Below are 24,460 nucleotides of genomic sequence, written 5' to 3' on the forward strand. Positions count from 1 at the left end.
CAAAGAAGTAATGAATGAGTTTTTCTGAAAAACGAATTACCTCACTTGTGATGTTTGTCGTTTTCTGTTGGGGGGTACTTGAGGACTGAGTTGACCTAGACACACTATACAAAGCAGGAATCCTGACTCTTCTGGATGCATGCATATGGCAGGTGTCAGAAATGGCTGACTGAATTTTTATACCCCTGTCACTTAACCCTCTCCGTACTAGCAGTCTCTGGCTCCTTAAGGACCAGAGACTGCTGGTAGCAAACAAGGGGTCAAATCGCCGCACAGACCCGCTGCTTTTGCCGGTCACACCACTCACCCATCGACAAAACCCCTTGCTTTGCCATCACAATGATGGCAGAGCTCTGTGAGCCATTTAGGAGCCAATTTCATTGGCTCCTGACCCTGTCATCAATGTGAGCCAATGTGATTGGTTTACAGTGATCACGAGGTGAGGAGCCAATGAAAGTGGCTCTTGACCAGCTTTAGAGAGCAATGCCATCAGAACAAGGGGCCTAGGGCAAGAGAGAGAGCGGCGGATCCGTGCGGCGCGGTAATGGAAATCTACGCCCTGTCAGGAATAAGCTGCCACAAACAGGGCATAGATTTCTATTACCGCGGTCCGGAAGCAGTTAAAGGGGAACTGAAGTAAGAGGTATACGGAGGCTGCCATATTTATTTCCTTTTAATCAATACCAGTTGCCTGGCAGCCCAGCTGGTCTATTTCTCTGCAGTAGTAGCTGAATAACTGCAGAAACAAGCATGCAGCTAGTCTTGTCAGATCTGACTAAGTCTGAAACACCTGATCTGCTGCATGCTTGTTTAGGGGCTATGGCTAATAGTATTAGAGGCAGAGGATCTGCAGGGCTGCCAGGCAACTGGTATTGCTTAAAAGGAAATAAACATGGCAGCCTCCTTATACCTCTTACTTCAGTTCCCTTTTAAAGGACAACTATTGTGGAAAATTTTAAAACTTAAAATATGTGCATATAAAATGAAGAATAAAAGGCAATTAAACTTTTTTTCCTATGTTGTTGTCACTACAGTATGTAGTAAAAACTGTGCACATCGGGCAGAAGGTCTTAAGCTGAACTGAACAATTCTGTTATCTAAATGAATTCATATGCACTTATAATTTTCCAAAAAGATAGGCGATTCTTACATATGGTGCAATAAGAGGCTTGGGGTTGATTCAAAAAGCTTAGTTATTTTTAACCTTAATTGTTAATCTCATGCATTAGCTCTCCTTACACTTAAGTAGAGATAAATCATGAGTCAAATAGTGAGAGATAAATCATGAATCATGACATTGACGGAGAGATAAATTGTTAATAAGTAAGGTGAGCTAAGCCAACAGAAAAGCTTTGTGAATCCGCCCCTGTGTCTGTTGAAATGTACCAAGCATTTGTACCATAGTTGAAGTCTTAGTCCCAAATAGTCCTACATAAATTAATAACTGCCAAATGTTGTACCTTCTGGAGGTTCATCCATTGGAGGACTAAGGCAATACATATGATAGCCACGGTCACAGTCATCACAAAAGAGGAGTTGTTCCTTAAGGAAAGAACACATCATGTAAGAAAACAGACAATTTAGTCATCTAAAAACCCACAGAAGGACATTTATTTCTTTTTCTCTCTAACGAGCTAAACGCAATGTATATTCAGCACAATATAGTAGCACTGTGGCAAATAACTATTAGGGCTGGTTCACACTCTAATTGCCGGTGATTTGAAAATCTCTTGTTAAGTAAAGGCTATGGCTGATTTAAAAAAAATCACATCCTTCAAGTGGGATAACACCCCTAGCAATTAGCAAGAGCTTTTCAAATCACTGGTGCTTAGAAAAGCACTTGTAGCCTGAAGCAGCCCTTAGGAAGTTAGTATACTCACACTTTTGACATCAATAGGACTCCAGTTTGTTGGCAGTTGATCAGTGAGGCTTTATTTAAAGTTTAGGTTGACTGCAGCTTGAGCTCATTGCCTAAAGGTACATACACACATCTGATTTTTCCCGAACGACTTGTTGGACATGTGTACGTTCGATCGTTAGACTGATAGCATCTGTTGACTGATCCGCTTGGCGGATCCATTGGACTAACTGTCATTCAAACAACAGTTAGGTCCGTAGGTGCGTACAAATGACTGGGAGTCGTTTGTACAAGTAATGGCCATTCAAACATAGTCTTTTGATCAGTTGTTTGATCTGGCCCATTGACCAGTCAAACGATATGTAAATTATCTGACATTCGCACATCAGCCGTTTTGTCGTAAGTGTGTACAAGACGTTTGAATGACTTGCTGTTTGAATAAGTCGTACAAACATCCATTTGAACGACAGTCGAGCGTAAAATCAGACGTGTGTGTAGTTTACTTTTATTCTCTAGTATGGTGGAGGCGTGAACTGATGTCAAAGGTCTGTATATGCTAGTCCTAAAGATGTAGGAAGTATTAGAATATTACACATTACTGAAGTGGCTGAATAGTGAAATAGTGGCTGGATAGTGGAATGGTTAAGGGCTCTGCCTCTGACACAGGAGACCAGGGATCGAATCTCGGCTCTGCCTGTTCAGTAAGCCACCACCTATTCAGTAGGAGACCATGGTCAAGTCTCCCAAACACTGCTATAGAGTGCGCCCTAGTGGCTGCAGAGTCCGCCAGGAGAAAAGCGTGATATGAATGTTCTGTGTCTGTGTCATTACACTACAGATCATTAAATGAGCAAGGCTGTAGTGGAGCACGACAATGTGAATGGTTTTCTAGAATTGGAATGCACTAAACAGGTAAAAAAAAATTACATTTTACCAGTGACTAAAAGCAGGAGAGAAAATGTGCCATTTGTTGTACTCTGAGGAGCAGAATAGGAAGTATTGAAATTTCAAAATGATCACAGCCAGTTTCCTTTTGCAGCAGCCTGCGATAGCTGTAAGGTAAACTCCAGGCAAAGCTTTTTATTTAGTTTTGGACAGAGTGAGAAAGTGTTAGAAGTTCTCTCATGGTCCATAGAAGTGTGTAATCTGTGAAACGGCTATTAAGATTCTCTACAGCACAATATAGTAGCACTATGGCAAATAACTGTTGTTGCTGTTGCTCTTGTTAAGGACATTTAAAAAAAAAATAAACTCACATCCTAATTTTTGGGTGCCGCCATGGGGACCCTGTAAGGAGGGGAAATTTATCGGGAGTTGGGCCTTTCCCCTCCTTACCAATAATTCAATGGCCCCTATGGCAGCGGCCAAATTTCCTGCTTTCCCCTCGGCCATCCTTCCAGTTTGATTCAGAATTTCTGATCCAATGTTATCAGCACAGTTCTTCATTTGCTGAAGTACATATTTGCAGTAGCTTACATCATTTTCTGATGTTCCACAAATGATGCAGGACTTGCACTCAATACACTGCCATTGGTAGGTCTTCACAGCCTCAGTCATGTTTACCGTAAACTGAAGACATGTCGGGTGACCTAAAGAAAGAAAAACAAGGAAAAACACTGAAGCTGGTTTTGCATACTGCTGTGTAGTGCCAAGCTGTAATATTACAGGGTCTGCAACTAAATGGGGTAAAAGCAGACAATAACCCTTTTGCTGCCAAACACACATGACCCCACCGACACTGAAAAATGCTAAACTTCTCAGAGCTCTTACATTTCTACAAATACTTTATAATGTTATGTACATTTTTCTAAATATTGAGAATGCCTTGTCTGTCATGCACAGTATCACTGATTATGTTTCAGATGCTGGCAATATCATCTTTGCATAATGGGATTGATGAATCTGACTATCTTTTATGTACAAGAGCGCTGAGGATACAAACAGAGGTACAACATCCAAATTTCACAACTATAGCAATTATTTCCTAAAACACAAAGGAGGAAGCTGCACACAGGGATGGGTGGTATAGATGGCCTGTACACCAGCATGCATCTCCAGTCCAGGTTTTGAAAAAAATAAATGTAAAAAAAAAAATGAACACTCAACATTACAGGTTAAGCCAATCATCATTTTGGCCAAATAAATGAGCAAACACAGTGTTAATGCATAAATGCATCCAACTTCCACAACTCCTTTTTCTCAACTACCGTATGTCTCCTGATTCTGAAATGTGTCCTGCCTTTGATTTTTGACTACCAGTAGTTCTCTGTTTTGCAATGGAAGTAATTTCATAGGACACACACACAAATGCAACCACAAATGACTGTATATTCTACAAAAATACCACTTGGAAGTATAGTTATAGCCATGTCTAGGAGAACTCATGGAGGAGCATATCATCAGGTTTGGTAATGTGATAGATTTGCAAAGCTCTGATTTGTTAGTCAGGATCATGTGCTAAAGCAGCATGTGATCACAGCAAATGAGAGCTTTGCAAATCTATCAGCTGATCAAACAAATCACATGCCTCTCCATGATTTCTCCTAGACATGACCACCACTATTGAAGTATTGGTGAGAAAGCATTGATTTGGAATAAATTAATCATCTCTTGCCAAGTATTGTTACAACTAGTAAATGTTAGTTACTTTTGTTTGTAACAAGCTGCCAATATCGAACATGCTCAAATAGCCAAGAACACAATATACAGTAAAAACTTGGATGGGGAGTAACTTGGCTTAAGAGCGCTTTGCAATACAAGCAAAAAATTTTGTGAAATTTTGACTTGATACACAAGCAAAAAAAAAAGTATACGTGCGTCATATCATCACAACTGAGCTGATAGTTCTTCTCTCTTTTGGTGCTGCTGGATTGTACTTAATCTGAGTTTAGAGACTCTGCAAAGTCACATTTCCCTGAAATCCTCCAAAGTAACTGTCATTGGATATGTTCCTTGTTAAAGCCACGCACACAAAAAAAAGGTTGTGGACAGCCAACAGATAGCAATGATTTTGTTAGTTATAGTAAAAGTCTTGTTTACATTTTTATTTTATACTATTTTACTTTGTTTTTGGATTGTGGACCGAATAACCTAGGTTTCCATTAATCCTTATGGGGAAATTCACTTTGATACAAGAGTTCTTTGTCTTACATGCATGTTTCCGGAACAATTATGCTCGCAAACGAAAGTCTTAGGGCTCGTTCACACTTGAGCGGTAATTGCGCGATTCCCGCTCAGCGCAAAACACTATTTTTAAATACCACTAGCCCATGTAAGCCTATGATAGTGTTCTCACTGTTAACAGCAAACGCGTAACATGCAGCGTTTTGCCTGCGATTCGCGATTAGCATGCATAGCACCGCTAATTGCGATCGCTCTCAAAATGCTGCAGTGTCCAGTGATTTTTCCATGTTAGTCGCGGAAAAATCATTCTCCCAAAAAATGCTAGCGGTAATCGCGGGCGTTTTGCGGCTTTAGGTGTGAGCGGGACCTTAAAGGGAATCTTAACTGAGAGGGATATGAATGCTTCCTTTTAAAGCGGAATATAACCCTGCATTTAAACTTTTGCTCTAAAACATTATTTACAGCATATTATATGCAACCAGCATTTTTTTTTTACTAGACCAGCATTGGAAGGGTTACACACAGAACTTTAAAGTTCCATGGATAGAAATGCAGATGCATCCGAAGTTTAGATAGATACATTTAAGTAAACGCAATGTAACAAGTGAGGAATGTGACACACACTGACTGTGCAGGAGCTCCCGGACAAAGAGAGAGTCACATTCCTCACTTGTTACATTGCGTTTACTTAAATGTATCTCTCTCTCTTTGTCCGGGAGCTCCTGCACAGTCAGTGTGTGTCACATTCCACACTTGTTACATTGTGTTTACTTAAATGTATCTAAACTTCGGATGAGTCTGCATTTCTCTACACGGAACTTTAAAGCTCTGTGTGTAACCCTTCCAATGCTGGTCTAGTAAAAAAAAAATGTTGGTTGCATATAATATGCTGTAAATAAGGTTTTAGAGCAAAGTTGAAATGCAGGGTTATTTTCTGCTTTAAACAATACCAGTTGCCTGGCAGTCCTGCTGATCTCTTTGGCTGCAATAGTGGCTGAATCGCACACCTGAAACAAGCATGCAGCTAATACAGTCTGACTGGTATTATTTTAAAAGGAAAAATCCATATCCTTCTTAGTTTAGGTTCCCTTTAATATGTCTCTACATATGAAGACTTTTGTTTGGAAGAAGCCCTGACTATAATAATTAATTCAAGAAAATTTCTTCCCAAAGACATTTTCAAAAAGTTTTTTCATCTTATTCAAATTGGGTTAGTATGGCTACCATTAGTACATTTATGTAGAATTTTTGAAAACCACATGTTGATAGATTCTATGAATACGTCTGAATACTGTACAGCTAAGAGAGTGACCTCTCATTGTAATTTTGTTGAGCCTTGTATAGGTCAGTGTACTCTCATTGTGAACTTGTGTATTCTTTGTACAATAACACCCATTTAGCCACACTAACTATAATGTACCCTTGACTAGGTAGCAACTCTTTCTTGGACTGACCACTAGCCAGGATAGATGTTACAGTGATGTATGATGGGAAACACTTTGGTTGTCTTATTTGTCCCTAGGCATTTACCAATGTGAAAATATCCTTAAATACTACAGCAAAAGCAGAGACTGACTCACATAGACTTGAAGTATGCGGTAAAAGGCAGAGTTACTTTGCTGAACAATGACCACCTTCCATGGTGCACATACATGCACAGACAGACAAGCTCAGGTTACCGTGCAGATGAAAAATATTACATGCAGCGTCTCAAGCGAGGTGCATCTTAGCCACTGCCCTATAAACACTTTCTTTCTCTATACAAATGTTAGGGCCAGTCAAACAAACATGTGAGCTGTGTCCTTGAAAGGCTAAAAGAGCATGAAGTAAGTGCCTAAATGCTGACCACATGTATTCGCAATGGTCACTTTGTTTTGTTTGTGGCAAATCGGGGGGGGGGGGGGAGGAGTATAGAGACCGGGTACCCAAGGACCTAGATATTGCTAGGCAACTATAAAAGCCAGTGATACGACTGCAGTGTCTCCAGTATCTACCCAAAACTGATATTTAACCACTTCCGGATTCTCGGTACGTATATACACGCCCCTGAATCCAGAAGTGTATACCATGGAAACGGCCGCTCGTATGAGTGGCCGTTCCATGTCAGCTCACGGAGGGTGTCTCCGTGAACACCCTGCGAGCCGATCGGCGGCTCGCAGGGTAAATGTAAACACACGGGGAAGATCTTCCCCGGTGTTTACATGTATACGGCGCTGCTGCGCAGCAGCGCCGTAGAGATCGGCGATCCCCGGCCTCTGATTGGCCGGGGATCACCGGCATCTGATAGGCTAAAGCCTATCCCATCAGGCGCAGGACGGATTTCCGTCCTGCGCCGCTCACAGGGGGAGGGAGAGGGAGGGAAGGGGAAGGAGGCCAGGAAGCGCTGCGGAGGGGGGCTTTGAAGAGCCCCCCCCCGCAAGCGCAAGCAGCCGGCGGCGATCAGACCCCCCCAGCAGGACATCCCCCTAGTGGGGAAAAAAGGGGGGAAGTCTGATCGCCCTGGCTGCTAGCTGATCTGTGCTGTGGGCTGGAGAGCCCACGCTGCACAGATCAGCATAAAATGTCATGGTGTGGAAGTGGTTAAATAGCCATTATAGTCTTTGGAACTAATAATTAGTCATATAACTAATTAGCCTTTGGAACTAATAACATGTAAGAATCCGCAGCTTCAAACTGCATTTTGTAAAATGAAGCTCCAACCCAACATTTTTCCAGTTTAGAACAGGTTGCAAGTGCAGGATCCAGTTTTGGAGACCCTAAAAGAATTTCTGTAGTATTCAATTATTTTCTCTCTTCTCCTATTTTATACAAATATTCCTCTAGAGGATGTGTCAAGCTCACGGCCGGTTCTAGACTGTGATGATGTGCCCCCAGTTATAGGTGCCCCCAGTGTTGGTAGCTAGGTACAGTTGCCCCCACTATACGTTAGCCAGGTACAATTGGCCCCAGTATAGGTTGGCCAGGCACTCTCTTCACTTCCTGTTTCTGCCTGATGCTGTCCCCAGACTTCTGCAACCTGAAGAAGTCGCCTCACTTGGCATCATGGGCGAACCGGGCCTGGTCAAGTGCACCATAAAAATATATTTGAGAATGCTTTCCAAATTTGAGGACTGGGAGTTTAATATTTTTAACAATGTCCCCGATTCTAACAGTGTTACCATTGGGGAAGAAAGCAGAAAAAAACACAAGCTCCTTACCTTTCCCACTCTATATAAAGGTTAACAAGTAACATACTATAAATGTACAAGAATATTATATACATCATCAAAATAACACTCATTCTGAGACCATCGTTATTTCCAAACTAAAGAAATTTTAATTCAGTTGCTTGTTAGCATAAGAAATACAACTGTAGTTACATAGTTACTTTGGCTAGAGATTGGTCCAGTAAACCATCTCACATTGACTCATCTCTGCATACTACACAGTAAGTTGTATATGAAACAAAGCACAGGAAGCAATGGGATATACACACAAAGTAGAATTGTTTAAAGCTAGAATCTGCTATCAAATACATTCTGAACAGTTGTGGATGAGCTAAACATGGTAGCATCTAGACTGGATAACAAAAAGACATTATAATACTATGTAAACAAAATGTCTGTAGATGCACGAATGTTCTAAAATCAGTGCTCACAGTATACCAGAAGTACTAAAGATACCCATCAACGTTAGTCACAGAGAGGGACCTCTTTTGGGAAAAGTTAGGTTAGTAAATAGTGCCTGATGACATTTGTTCACAGCTTAGCACGCATTGTAATTGTGTTGTATGCAGTTTGAGAGTTGTCAAGTCATAAACACACTCCTCACACAGTATGGTGTGGGTACGGATGAGAGACACAGGTAGGTTGCAGAATTGGTCTTCTGTCCTTCAGTCTGGTTTTGCCATCTCACCTCTTTACAAAAAATAAGCCACTGTTTTTCAAACAAAAGTTTAGTGAGCAAATTCTAAGAGTCCAGGCTGTGCAATTATGTCATATACATAAATAAGTAAAGTAAAGCTAGTACTTTTTCAAGCTTAAAATAAACCTTATTAAAAATGTTCTTAATTTAAATGTAGGAACACACAAGTGATAATTAGAAGTTGCCCTTGTCGATTTTTAATTTTTTGTGGTCTGTTTTATTAATGTTAACACCCCCCCCCCCTCCCATTCAAATTCTGTTGGGTTTCTGTGCAAAAAGTTGAACAACTATTAATCAATTTTCATAACATTTTTGCTTGTAATGTGTCAAGCAAGGGTGTCGTTTACATTTTGAGTATAAGTTTAAGTTTCAAACACAAAATCATGTAAACAAAATAAATGTAATTTACCCTTTATGTGAGGCCACAATTTCCCCAGTCTTCAGCTTTTTGACAGAAAACATGCATTTTTTGCTTGCTTTTTTTTTGCATTAAAATTCCCATTCGTGTGCAAATGTTTGCATACATGTTTACATAGCATATGAAAATTTGCATGCGAACGTAAATTTCAATGCTAAAAAAGGCAGCCTGTCTTAGAAATGCTAGACGAGTCTGACTCAAATCTCTGATGAGTAAGGGCATGCAGACTTCTAGTTTTCCTTCCTCAGTGTCTTGTGAGGATGATTGTTGGTTCCCCTGAAATGTCATTTTACAGTACTAACTTGCAAATGAAGCAAGAAATGTAACTGGTTGCTAAAGGCAGAAAGCACAAGTACTTCTCATCATGCACTCAATTAGTTTTATCTCTATTTCAGAAGTACAACTACACTAGACTGATAGACTGGTACCCACTAAATTGCCACCAATCTCACAGGATTAAAGATGATGGCAGTTGGCGGCTTACTGAGGCAGGGAGCTGTCGGGCAAAATCCATGACTCAAGTTAGAGTTCCTTTCCACACACATTTAAAAAACAAAATTCTGGGTAGGGAAAAATGAGTTTGAATCGGACATGAGAAGGCAACATGTATAACATGTTCACAGGTTTGCTTTACTTCACAGGATTGGGACACTGCAGGTTCACTTGAAATATTTATCATTTCAGTAGAATGTGTGTGATGCTAGAGGGCGTTTAGTTATTTATGCTTTCCGCTACAGTCTTATGCTTTCACATGCCGGGGTGATTGTGTGTGCAGTGTGATTTGATGCCTTCAGCAGAGCCAGATTAGCTTTATACCCGGGGATGTGTGAATTGTTCTTGGTTTGCTAGCAGAGTCTGTCAGTGTAGAGTGGGTTTGCTAGAATGACCTTCCACATGATACAGTATACTGTTAAATCTGAAGGCTGTCATTTTTATGTGGGGGTAATTAGCAGTGTACTTTATAACGACAATTATTTTGCCCTTGTACCACACAGGTAGCTACTATACTGCTGCCAATGCTTTTTTCCCCCAGTGTTTTGTCCGGTCTGCTTCCTGATGAACATAAGTTTAGCTCAACCCTCCAGCCTTCTTACCGCTATCCAGTACAGATGAACCAAATTACTATATAGTCATCTGTCAGACTGAGTCAAATTAACATCGCTGAACTGCATTTCAAGGGGTAAATGCCTTGTATGAGCATTAGCTGTTTTTTCCATGATAAATAACCTTTGGCTTAACTAGTGACAATTACTTGGCTTGGTCTGTTACCTTTTTGGAGACATATAAATGTGACACAGATTGTAAATACACCGTACATGTTATCTGTTTACAAATCCTGGCCATATCTGGAATATTAATAATTCAGCCCAGCACTGAATATATTATTGCTTGTTGATTAAGAGAGACAGTCACAAACACAAGCAATACAAACTGACCATATGGTACTAAAACACACATTTAGTGTGTGTGACCAGTAGTTCCAGATGTATTGGTTGCTGTGCTAACAGGCAAATTGTGACTTTTCTTGTGATAGGCAACCTTTCTACCTTCCTAGCCTCTTTATTGGTCCTGGTTGTGATGAATGGTTTCTCTGGCAGTACGGATCTGTAACCAAACTCTTTTTACTTTTACCATATTTCTGCAGTCTACAGGCCTGGTACCATTGAGCATTTTGAAATGCGCGGTTTACAAAAATATGCATTACATCAGTTGCTAAGGTTTGTAACAGGTGTGCTTCAAGGAACTAGTTTGCACATCAACCATGTTGATATATCTACCACCCAATAAAAGAGAGGGAAATGAAGGCTCCCATGTTTATTTCCTTTTATACAATACCATTTGTCTGTTGTCCTGCTGATCAGTTGGATACAGTAGTGTCTGAATCACACAGCTGTAACAAGCATGCAGCTAATGCTGTCAGACTTTTGCATGCTTGTTTAGGGCCTATGGCTAAAAGTATTAGAGGCAGAAGACCAGGCGTACAACCAAGTAATGTGCATTGTTCGAAAAACAAAATGTCAGCTTCCATATTCCACTCACTTCAGGCGTACTTTAAAGATTTAGGGCTTGTTTCACAGTCTACTCTAATTTATGGGACGACTACCAGTATCCCAAAGCCTTACTCCTGCCATTTGGTAAACTTTGCCCTGCCAAAGGTGTAATCCTTGTACGTGAGCCTTTTCAAGATGGGGGCCATTTATCCTTTGAAGACATGTCTCAATCATTCTCCCTGGGGAATAGGCTGTTCTATCAATATCATAGTAAATTAGTTACATCATGGCCTACAATCACAGGTACAAACCGGTGCCAATTGGCATCGGATTTCTGCTGCTACCTATTGTTTGATTCCTGGGGCAACTGCCTGTAAGGGCTTTATTCCCAGTTGTTACACTGCAATCAGTTCTCCTTTTTGAAGACATTTCTTATCTCTAGCAGCAATAGATGGGAGTTGAACCTGAAATTTAGCAGGAAGTTTTATAGCCAGTGCCCAACATTATACTGAACACCTCCCTGAAATGAATTCAACTTTATTATTCATTGTGTTCATCTAACCCCAAAACACTTTTCCTGATGGGATTTTTGCTAGGCAGATAGATGGTTTGATAGATAATTTCCAACAGAAAATGATCTATTTGGCAGGTAAATCTAACAGAAAATCTAACAGAAAATTGTATGGTGTGTACCCAGGTACACACCATACAATTTTCTGTTAGATTTACCTGCCAGATAGATAATTTCCAACATACTGGAAATTATCTATCAAACCATCTATCTGCCTAGCAATTAAGCATTGTTCTACTCATTAGGAGATAACCAGAAGACAATGCACCAGAGATAATGACCAGTCTCTACCAGTACTTCCAGAAAAATCTAACAGAAAATTGTATGGTGTGTACTAGGCATTAGTTTGGATGCTTTGTGTACAAGGTCTAAATACCATACTGGAAATCTGCTGCATCTGCTGAGATGCCCAACACTATTTAGATCCTGGACTAATGTACTTGAACTAATTAACCAGGTTTTAGGATTAACTGGGCTGTTTGCGCAGTTATGTGGAGAACACAGATCTGGATGACTGTCAGTTTGGCAGTGTCCAGAACTCTGTTCCAAGTGAGGTTTTCATTTTGTCCCTTTGCTCTCTTTTTCTATATTATCTTGCCTGTGCTGGATCTGTTAACTTCATTGTAATATATTACGGTTTTTATTAAAGAAAACTCCAGGCTAAAGGATCACTATAACGTGCATTTTGACTACTGGTACAGTAACTCGTATAATAGGAGCAGAATAGACTCCTCAATATATATCGTGTCAAAAATGCCACTTTTCTGTATCGGACAACTCCTCATCTGTCAGCATGGCTACTCATGGGAGAACAGATCTCCCTCATTCCTTGGCCTCCTCTAAATGACAATATACCAGACAGCATTTCACTGCAGCAAAAGACAGGTCAGGTTGTGCCAGAGGCCAAGTATAGCGGGGGATTCTTCTCCTAGTCAGCAGCCCTGGTGATACTTGAGGAGATGCCATATCAAAAAGAGGCATTTCTCAACATGTCTAATGTAAAGTATATTGAGAATTTTATTTTGCCGCTATTTTCGGAAGGATTTAAGGGATAGTTGAATTTTGTTTTTTTTTCCACAAATGTGGTCATTTAGAATTGCATGCCATCCTCTCAATTGCTGCCATTTAGACTGCAGACTGTACTTAAACTGGAATAAGTGAATCAGGAGATCAAGTAAGTAACCTCTATGTTTGGCTTCAGTTTTAAAGAGAAGATGAGGTGGGATAAATGTCCTGATTTTTCAACAATGGATCACCATACTTAAGTGTTTAACCTTCTGCCGACCGCGTCACGCCAATGGGCATGGCTGCGGCGGCAGCCCCAGGACCGCCTAACGCCGATTGGCGTAAAGTCCTGGGGCTCTGTTTTGCAGGAGATCTCCTACTTGGGGGACGGAGCTCCGTCCCGCCTTCAGTCTCTGAGCGGCTATTGCCGCTTGGGAGACTGTTAGACGGCGTGATCATCGTCTATTTACATGGTGCAGCGCTGCGATAAGCAGCAGCGCTGCACTGAGAACAGCCGTGTGACATGGCTGTCCCCCTGTGGGACAAGAGAGCGATCGACTCTCATAGGCAGAAGCCTATGACAGCCGATCGCCATAATTGGCTGGCTGTGGGGAGGGAGGGAGGGAGGGAAGAAATTTAAAGAAACAGGGTTTTTGGTTTTTTAAAAACAAACCATAATATTTATTATAAAAAAAATAAACATGGGGGGAGCGATCAGACCCCCCTAACAGAGAGCTCTGTTGGTGGGGAGAAAAGGGGGGGGGGATCACTTGTGTGCTGTGTTGTGCGGCCCAGCAGCTTAGCCTTAAAGGGACTCCGAGCAGTGCAGAAACTATGGAAAGATGCACATAATTTTAAAGCTCTCTTTCTCCTCTTTCCAATGATATATAAACCGCCACCCTACGCCTTTTAGTTTTCGCTATTTTCGCGATTGAAATTGCAGCGGCCGCGATTTCGATCGCGAAAATAGAGAAAACTAAAAGGCGTAGGGCAACGATTTAGGTGTCGTCAAAAAAGAGGAGAAAGAGAGCTTTAAAATGATATCCATCTTTCCATAGTTATATTGTATTACACAGGGCGACTTTTTGTCAAAGTCAGCAGCTGCATTCAGCAGAATGGAGCTGCTGACACTGGGGAAAGTGTCGTCCTGTGTAATACAATATAACTATGGCTTGATGGATATCATTTTAAAGCTCTCTTTCTCCTCTTTCTGACGACACCTAAATCGTTGCCCTACGCCTTTTAGTTTTCTCTATTTTCGCGATCGAAATCGCGGCCGCGGCAATTTCAATCGCGAAAATAACGAAAACTAAAAGACGTAGGGCGGTGGTTTATATATCATTGGAAAGAGGAGAAAGAGAGCTTTAAAATGATATGCATCTTTCCATAGTTTTTGCACTGCTCGGAGTCCCTTTAAAGCTGCTGTGGCCTATTTTGCTAAAAATGGCCTGGTCACTAGGGGGGTTTAGCACTGCAGTCCTCAAGTGGTTAAGGTACTGGGAATTCAGCATTGAAGTAAAACTACAATAAACCTGATAATAACAAATAGATATAATACAAATACATAAGCAGAGATTATTACGGTGAAAATGGTACAACAAAAACTACCTAAAATCACCGCACTGAGATGCAGTTGTTAAAGTAAGAGGAGCTGAGCTTGTGACCTTTGCTATTCATACATCACATTAATAGACCAATAGGGAGGATTGAGAGATGAAAGGATCAGCGCCACAGGGAAGACCGGGTAGATTGAAGTTAACTAAAGCTTTGCTGACTGGTCACGGAAGCTACTCATCACACTAAGAGACAACTTAGGACAATGAAGGGACAGGCCAAGCTAAATTTTACCTAAAAGTAAAATAAGTTGAACTCCGCAGTTTATCTGTTGGCCAGAGAAGCCACCTATTAAACAAAGGTTGCTTCTGCATTGTGCATGTTGCGTTGCAATACCATCGAAATGCAAGGCTGACAAAAAGTTGCACCACCCATCAGATGTGGAGTGGGACTATACAATAAAGAATACAGTACAATAAAAATATGCTTCACTGCCACTGTAAATATGCGGGTTGCCCGGTTAATGCACAGCATGCTGTATGTTACTGTGTCGGAACACACCACACTCGATGTGAAAGCCCCATAGGAATATCATTGCATTGATATTTTCAGTTTCAACACAATGGACACAGTGTGATAGGGCCCTAAAGCTAAATACACTCTTTAGAAGATTTTTTGGGGGTGATGATTTGCTGTCTGGTCAATTTGCCAGGCAACCTTTTTTGACCTGTGGAGAGAAGGTAGAGGACAAGCAGGAGTCACTCTGCTGTGAGCTGCAGAAGAGAAACTGACAGTACTTGGCTCAAGGTCGTCCTATTCACCCGCTTGCTGAATAGAAGATTGCCAATGTCAGGGAACTCCCATACAAACACGAGCCAATGTGAGAAGTCGTGTGTGTGTGCGCAGTTTTAAGCTTCAGAGACACAATGGGTGGGACCAAGCTTAAATATTAGAGGGAAAATCAAAACTTGCATATTATTTATGCTCCTATATCTGGACCACTGATCACTCTGACTTGCAGCTGTCACTGTAGGCAACTCCTGTCTATGCACATATTTGCATATGCTCCTTTTTGAAACCGTTGGGTTTATTGCTGGTGTACTGCATGCATCAATATGTTATACATAATTAATCCTTTAACAAGCAGTATATAAACCCATGAACCATGATTTGGTTATCCTATAATAAACCAGTAGTAGCATGGGAGCCAAAGTAGTTTTGTATAAAGTAAGTTGTTTTGCTTTCATTTCATGAGTTATTTTATACAGCAGTTTATTGCAGTATGAATGTATTCTATAGCGTCTGTGCAGTGCACGCCAGTAGGTGCTCCCTTCACTCACTGAATGCCTAGTAAAGTGAAGCTAAGCTGTGTGTGTAAATTATGGCCCATTCACAGATGTCCCTGCTCAGATTAAATACATTTGACCCTAATCTCTTCAGTCCTGCTAACAAAACAGGTGTGCTTTTTTTTTTTTTCTAAACAGTCTAATCTGATTAGCCTCACAACAATCTGATCTGATTTATTACAAGTTGTTAATTTTTAAAGTTTCAAATTAGAAAATGCATTTTATGTTTAAACAGTGTTTTTTGAATAATACTGCGGTCCTCTGGAGTATTTTTTTTTGACTGTAGCTCAATAGTATCTACATATTGAACGGAGGCAAGCAATGTAAAATTAACATCTTAAATAGTCTGGCTTGTGACAGCTGGAGGTTGATGTCGGATTTATTATCTGAATTGGGAAGCTGTATTAGCAGCACTTCTACCTTCTCTTAAAGTAAAGTTCTATTGTAGGTAAAGAAAAATAAATTATACATCCTTTATAATAAAACCATAATGTCCCTGCGTCCGTCCCTGTGTCAGTGCTTTTTTGCACTGCGCATGCGCAGGGACAGACGCAGAGACACTGCAGAGAGCAGGAGGAGGATGGGGCCAGAAGGGGCGTGCGTGTGGCGGCATTAGTGACAGACCTAGCCTGTTTTTAAGCGGGCTAAGTCACTAGTTATCAATAATCCTTAAATCAGTTTCTAAACACATGGGGAGCTTTTGGGGCCGGGGTGTAATAGACTTTGTGTTTATGGCTTGAACACCACTTCAACCTCTGCTGACACCAGGCTGCACCTTCACACTAGTGTGGTCACTGAGATGCTAATAAGTTGACGTGCAGCTAGGAAATATACTACATCTGATTTCCAAATTGCATATATTTGCACAAAATTAGCATAACACTTGCATCAACTTGGGTTTATTTGCATCTCAATGACCACCCCTACGCCACACATTTCAAGTAGTGCAATGCCAAAACCTATAGTTAACATTAAATTGGCTTGTTTAATGGTGAGGTCATATTTTGGCTCCAGGTTTGGTGAATTGATGTGTTCTATAAATACTTAAAGATACTTAATCAGATTATAGATACTTAATACTTAGTCAGTCTTCAAAAACTCATGGGCCTGATTCACAAAGCGGTGCTAACAGTTAGCCCTTTATCACGCCTAAACTCAGTTTAGGCATGATAAGTTTAGGCGTGATAACTATAGCACCAACTGGGTTAGCACCGCAGTGCACAGCTGATCAAAAGTTTTGCGCTACAAAAGTCTGGTGCACTTCGCATAGAGTTTAATGGCGCTGCTTTGCGTGCGGGACTTTGCGTGCGATCTAAACTTATCATGCCTAAACTTATCACGCCTAAACTGGTTTTTCACCAGCGTGGTGCAATGGTTATCACGCCTAAAGTCTCTAACTGGCTTAGCACCGCTTTGTGAATCGAGCCCATGGACTCCCTACATCAGCAGAAATTGACCCGAGGGTCCTATGTGTAGACGCAACAAAATATATCCTTTTGTTACTTATTGTGAACTGACACTTTTTCAGTTGTTTATGAGAACATACTGCCATGGAAAAGCTTTTTGTCTGAAACACAGCCCAACTACCTGATGATCTTCAGCTGTGCATTTAATAAAACAAAAACAGTATGGTCAGTTTTACTTAGAATAGGAGGTAATAATCTTGTGATATTTTAATACCAGTACTCAGAATTCCTAGTGGTTGTTGCTGTGTCACTTAGTAAGGGACAGAGCTGTCCATCATTTCTTTTGAGCTGTTTGGGGCATGTATGGCTCTATGCAGGTGAGGGAATTGAGAGAACGGATGACAAGCACCCAAGCACTTGAGAGACTATTATCTGTAACCAGAGCCAGGATAAGGTCCTCCGGCACCCAAGGATAAGACACCAAAGTGCGCCCCTCCATCCCTCTCACTGCAGCGGTCACACAATGATTGCTATTGGACTAAGAAGCTCCCAGCCCCCCCCCCCCCCAACATCTTATTCTCTAGTTATCTGGCTTACATTCACTGCCATGTATCCCCTTTTCTTATTTCTCTCTGCTTCAAAGACAATAGGGGAATGATAGCTGAGCGAGTTGTGCGCCCTCTCCTACACCGCACCCTGAGGCTGGAGCCTCTCTCGCCTCTGCCTCACCTTGTCTGTAATTCTCAATTTAAAGTCTATCCAGCAATTTATTAATTTTTTCCTAGTTAGTCTAGTTGGAGACCTGCACCAGGATCAGGAATTCCACCTCAAGTTACTCCTACCCAGAGCTTATATTTCTAGCCATCTGTTAGCACAGCAAGAAGCATGCCTTGTTATGTTGTAGTTACAATCTAATGGAGGCCATTTTTAACAGACGTTTTAAGATATTATCATCACTGTTTATATTGCAGCTCAATTATGAGCAGGTGGTGGGATTAAAAAGTGATTTTGGACCTGTCCAGTAATTTGTCTTTCAGATTTGTTGATTCACTTTCTAGTTTTTGTTTTAGTGCTGCAGTGACGAGGTACCCCTGGGGAAATATCTGGTTCTGTCCCCTGTGCAGCCAGTCAGCTTGGATAGCAGACCAAACATCTTCTTGTTCCACTCTCTGCATAACTTATAATGGGAGCTTTTGAAGATACGTGAACCCCATCCCCCACACAGTGAATGCAGTTTCTGGAAAATATAACAAGTCAATCACTGACTCATTGTGTAGTCCTAAGGTAGCTGACCCTGTATATTAAGTAGAATCTGAAAGTGACCTACTGGCATAACATAAACACAAAAGATACTTGGCAATCCCCTGGTAATAACAAGTCATATCTGGTGTAAAAGAGAATAATGGTTTTGGTTAACCATCAAAAGGAAAAAAAAAAACTATTAGTAATAATTGCAGCTATGTACTGAGAATGCAGAAAGAGTGGGAATTGTTTTGTAATGCATGCTGTAAAAACTGCAGCTTTGGCTGTAGAGGGATGGAAGAGTGATTGACTTACAGATAGCGGGGTGTCAAGGCTGAGCTTTAGAGAGCATGGTAGAGGAATGTGAATGAGGGGCACAAGATATGTGAGAGGCACTCTAATGGCAGCTTCCTCCTTCCTGCTCGTGGGAAGAATTCAACTGAAAGTTGGTACTCTTTCTATAATGTCTCTGTAGGATTGTTCTGGCTGGAAACCCATCCATTTTACAGCAATTCTTTTTTTAGACATAGACTTTTCAGCTTCATCAAGGAAAATGTAGAAAGCAATCTGAATAATCAGAGTATTGAATACTTAAAGAGAACCCGAGGTGGGAATTACTTTTACTATTGGGGCACAGAGGCTGGTTGTGCGCACTAAGACCAGCCTCTGTTGCCCCATCGTGTGCCTCCATGTCCCCCCTGCTCGCCGCTATACCCCCCGCATTGCTGGCTGTGTCGCCAGCTCAATGTTTACCTTGCGCTGTCAGTCAGCGCCGCTCCCCCGCCTCCTCCGCATCGGCGCCACCCGCGCGTCACTTCCCTCCTATCAGCCGGAGGGAAGGGACACGGGCGGGTGCGCCGATGCGGAGGAGGCAGGGGAGCAGCGCTGACTGACAGCGCAAGGTAAACATTGAGCTGGCGACACGCTGCGTGTCGCCAGCAATGCGGGGGGTATAGCGGCGAGCAGGGGGGACATGGAGACACACGATGGGGCAACAGAGGCTGGTCTTAGTGCGCACAACCAGCCTCTGTGCCCCAATAGTAAAAGTAATTCCCACCTCGGGTTCTCTTTAAACTGAAATTTGTCTGGGTATGTTTTTAATTTAGTATGGTTTTAGTTTGTGTTTTTTTTTTTTTTTTTTTTATTGGCAATGTGCATTACAACCAGTAGAAACAAAAACAGTGACTGTAATCTGTTTTTGTAAAACTGTAAAAGCAGTGTGAATTGGCTAAGAAGGCTTTTCTTCCTGCAGACATGTTTATATGTGAGGTTGCTGAGCTGACCGATGTGCTTAGACACCACATCATCCTAGGCTTAACAAGAGGGAGCGTGAGGGAGAAGACCAAGGGCAGCATGATAGAGATCTATTGATTACTGTAGACTTTGCTATGTACTGGAGCTAAACTTCTCCCTACCCTCCATATTACTCTTTGCACTCGCTTTCTTTTCCCTGTACCATCGGCTACGTTCTGTTGATATTTCTACTTTTTAAGTGTTACACAAATTAAAAGGGTCTATGCAACTTACATTGTGTCAAATTCAGCTATACTCTAGGGGGAAAAAGTTGCCAGTTCAGCGCATGCGCAGAAGACCCTGACTGAAGCGACTTAGCCAGTTACTGGGGCTGATTGCGGCTGAACGGAGGCATGCAGGAGGATGGCAAGGGACTTGGTGGTGCTTATGGGGCTGGAGGAAGTTCTGGGTAAGTATCAAATCTTTCTTTTATAGCGTCTTTTGTACACTTTAAGGGCTTTCATACAGTGGAATTTCATCTGTATTTACATTTTATTATTTTCTGAGGTTTGGATATTATATGTTGGGAAACTCTTAACCACTTAAGGACAATGGGCTTAAATCCCCCTAGTGAGCAGGCCATTTTTTCAAATTAGGCCATTGCAGCTGGTCATAGCTTCAGCCTATGACAGCGGATCGCTTCTTTGACGCCCAGGGGAAGGCCCTGCCACACAGCAGCTAATCGGCATTACGCGGCCGGCAAGAGGTTAAAGTGTCACATGACCCACTGAAGTGAAAATGAAAACTGTGTGTGTGTGTGTGTATATATATATATATATATATTACAGATAATAAAGCATTTGTAGCAAAGAAAAAGTCTAATTTTATTTTCAGTTAATAACATTGTATCATTCTGTCATATTTGCAACTACAAACCACACTCTGTAATTCAAACTATGAAACAGAGCAGAGCGAATGACCCTTTGAACTCCTCTGCAGTAAAACCTTTTCTGAAGCTGCCTATCACTGTTTCTTTGTAGAAGTGCTTCAGAAAATAGGCAAAGAAGCTTTTTTGCGTAAATAATAACTGAAGTTTAATTCTTCGTGTACTGGAAACAATATGAGACTCTTTCCTTTGCTACTAATATTCCATTTCTTAGCTGTACTACACATAATATCATAGGTTTATTTTCACTTCAGATTCCATTTAAGCAATGTCAACAACTCACACAATTTATATATTAAATGTGTGTGTAATTTTATTACGGATGGGATGCAGCCAAATTAATTATTCAGCAAGACAAAATAGTAAATTACTATTTCTAATAGATACTGCTCAGCTAAATGTTCTATTTTATTTTTCTTTTAGTTTGAATCTGTGGATAAAAAGTGGAGTTGAACAACAAGTAAGATAGTTGCATTCATTCAGTAAATTTTTTTTTTGTGTAGAATGTCTATACTAGACCTTGAAATATAATAACATTTTCACAATTGGGGCATTCTTGTACAATAGTATGGTTATGTTGTAATAATGGTTAGATTTCTTCCAAAAATATTTTGGTTTCCACTTACAGCTTGCACACATTAGAAAGTCTAAGTGTACAGATCCTCATTTTCATCACCCAACAGATTTTTTTTTTTTTTTTTAAGAACAAAAGGACATATCAAAGCATTACCAACAGTTTTTTCTTTTTAAACAGTTCTAACCAGCAGGGAAACAATTCTGCATGATAAGAAACTAGTGTGAATTACTAGAACTGCACTACAGTTAAGAAAAGTACAAATCCATTCCTAAACTGCTGCAGATTAATAAGTGCTTAATAGCACTTCTACACAACTTGTGCAATGCAGACTAGACATGATTTGTGAAGTGCTTCTCCCCCTGCTGCCAGGTGTTCTGTGGAGCTGTTCTGTGCTTTGCCCTTCCAGTGCTGGGCATTGATGCAATACAGCAGATGTATTGGTTACCTCAGCAACAGCAATTTCCCTCACACACTGCACTGTCTAAGGCAGGGAACACACTTGACTGTTTTTGTATGCGTTTTCTGCACAGAAAAACTGAGAACTCATGTTAATCAATGAGCTAGTTCACACTTGCTGTGTTTTCGAACACAGAAAAAAAACTGACATTCTGCATCATGATAATGCACATTTTGTCAGTTTTCTGTATCAATTACATTAGCTGCTGTGAAAAAAAATGCATGTGTTTTCTGCATAGAAACACACTTGGTGTGCAGAAAACTGAAAGATAAGTGTGTTCCCTGCCTGAAGGGATAAGATAAGTGTGTTTCCTGCTTGAGAAATCTTCCTAACTCCTCCTATTTTAAAACAGTTTTAGGGCTGGTGCCTAGAGCGCTTCCTAACGCTTTTCAAAACGTGAGTGCTTTGGAAAGCATTTGGCTAATGTATTTGAATGAGATGGATCACACCAGAGTGATGCGATTTTTTTTTTTTCCCCCCAAATGAAAATGTGGGTCCTGCAGCATTTCTGAGGCAGGAAAGTGGAAAATCGCTCTAAAAAGCGCTAGAACAGAGCGATTTTCCAAGCATTTTTTTTTTACTTCCAGCTCCATTGCTGTTACTATCTCAATAGAAAGCACAGGATCCCTCTGCAGAACAATGAATACACCAACACACCTGATCTATGGGCCAGTCAGCTGAGCTGGAGCCAGAATTCACCACTCCTGCACAAATGTAGTCACTAGGACTAATACAATAAACTACATGGTTCAGGCAGAGCCCTCCCTCAGTCACACCTGAGGAAGGTCTCCATCTCAAGCATGTAATGCATCTCAGTACTACTAATACAGCAACTTTTTTGCAAGCCTCATGTGCAGTTTTATTTTCTGCGATTCCCTTCTCATATAGCTCAGCAGCAGCTGTGCTACAATGGTTCCTAGACTTCCCCTGAAACCATCAATCATTTTGGGTGACCATTCTTGTGTCAGTGTGTATGTGGCTTTAGACAATCAAATAAACGCTTGTTAACATTACAGCTACTAAATATTCCCTGGTAGCTATAAAAAGTTATGTCATCTGAAAGTTGTCGTCCTGTGCTGCTATGACAAGTTTCCCTCCTGTGCTGCGCTGACCAGTTGTGCTCCTGTGCTGCGCTGACCAGCTACCCTCCTGTGCTGCTCTGACCAGTTGCCCCCCTGTGCTGCTCTGACCAGTTGCCCCCCTGTGCTGCTCTGACCAGTTGCCCTCCTGTGCTGCTCTGACCAGTTGCCCCCCTGTGCTGCTCTGACCAGTTGCCCTCCTGTGCTGCTCTGACCAGTTGCCCTCCTGTGCTGCTCTGACCAGTTGCCCTCCTGTGCTGCTCTGACCAGTTGCCCTCTTGTGCTGCTCTGACCAGTTGCCCTCCTGTGCTGCTCTGACCAGTTGCCCCCCTGTGCTGCTCTGACCAGTTGCCCTCCTGTGCTGCTCTGACCAGTTGCCCTCCTGTGCTGCTCTGACCAGTTGCCCTCCTGTGCTGCTCTGACCAGTTGCCCTCTTGTGCTGCTCTGACCAGTTGCCCTCCTGTGCTGCTATGGTCAGTCGTGCTTCTGTGCTGCTATGACAAGCTTCCCCCTGTGCTCCTCTGACCAGTTGTCCTCCGGTGCTGCTATGACCAGCTTCCCTCCTGTGATGCTATGACCAGCTGTCTTCCTGTGCTGCTATGATGAGCTGCCCTCCTGTGAAGCTTTAAAGAGCTGTCATCCAGTGCTGCTATGACAAGCTTTCGCTCCTGTGCAGCTATGATGAGCTGCCCTCCTATGCTGCTATGATGAGCTGACCTCCTGTGCTGCTATGATGAACTATTCTTCTAGGATGAACTATCCTCTTGTGCTGCTATGAAGAGCTTGTCCTTTAATGCTACTATAATGAGCTGTTGTCTGTGCGGCTAAGATAAGCTATACTCCTGTGTTACTCTGAGCTGGCCTCATGTACTGCTATAATGAACTGTCCTCCTATGATAAGCTGTCTTCCTGTACTGCTGTGACGAGCTGTCCTCCTGTGCTGCTATGATGAGCTTGCCTCCTGTACTGCTATGACGAGATGTCTTCCTCTGCTGCTATGATAAGCTGTCCTCCTGTGCTGCTATGAGTTTTCCTCCTGTACTGCTAAGATGAGCTGTGCTCTCCTGTACTGCTAAGATGAGCTGTGCTCTCCTGTACTGCTATGATGAGCTGTCCTCTCCTGTACTGCTATGATGAGCTGTCCTCTCCTGTACTGCTATAATAAGCCATCCTCATGTGCTATAATAAGCTGCATGAGTGTAGTGCCATTAAGGCAGCATTGTAAGGCTACAGTGGTTTGCAAAAGTATTCTCAATAACTTTATCCCTGATCTGTCTGGTGTGTGGTATTTGGACTTCATGGTGTTGTTGCTCCCAATATTCTCTTAGACAATCTCTGAGGCCATCACAGAGCAGCTGTAATTGTACTGAAATTAGATTACACACAGGTGCACTCTATTTAGTCATTAGCACTTATCAGGCAATGTCTATGGGCAACTGACTGCACTCAGACCAAAGGGGGCTGAATAATTACGCACACCCCTCTTTGCAGTTATTTATTTGTAAAAAAAATGTTTGGAATCATGTATGATTTTCGTTCCACTTCTCACGTGTACACCACTTTGTTTTGGTCTTTCACGTGGAATTCCAATAAAATTGATTCATGTTTGTGGCAGTAATGTGACAAAATGTGGAAAACTTCAAGGGGGCCGAATACTTTTGCAAACCACTGTATAAGCTAAAGAGCATCTTTTCTATTACACCTTTTATTTCAACTCCAGATGGCTCCTTTAGGAGATTGATCTTACAATA

The 24,460-nt window shown here is 41.6% G+C and overlaps 1 protein-coding gene across 3 annotated transcripts in view; it reads right to left on the reverse strand.

Annotated features, from left to right (window-relative positions):
- The window catches only part of DPF3 (double PHD fingers 3), a 318,642-nt gene that overhangs the window by 2,456 nt on the left and 291,726 nt on the right, over window positions 1-24,460 (reverse strand). For all 3 annotated transcript variants that reach the window (XM_068254103.1, XM_068254102.1, XM_068254107.1), the window contains 2 exons: window positions 3,335-3,447; window positions 1,461-1,542 (listed from right to left, as the gene is read on the reverse strand). In XM_068254103.1, the coding sequence (XP_068110204.1) occupies window positions 1,461-1,542; window positions 3,335-3,447 (195 nt within the window). The remainder of the gene's footprint in view (window positions 1-1,460; window positions 1,543-3,334; window positions 3,448-24,460) is intronic.

Source organism: Hyperolius riggenbachi, chromosome 9 (genome assembly GCF_040937935.1).
Source record: "Hyperolius riggenbachi isolate aHypRig1 chromosome 9, aHypRig1.pri, whole genome shotgun sequence".
Taxonomy (NCBI): domain Eukaryota; kingdom Metazoa; phylum Chordata; class Amphibia; order Anura; family Hyperoliidae; genus Hyperolius; species Hyperolius riggenbachi.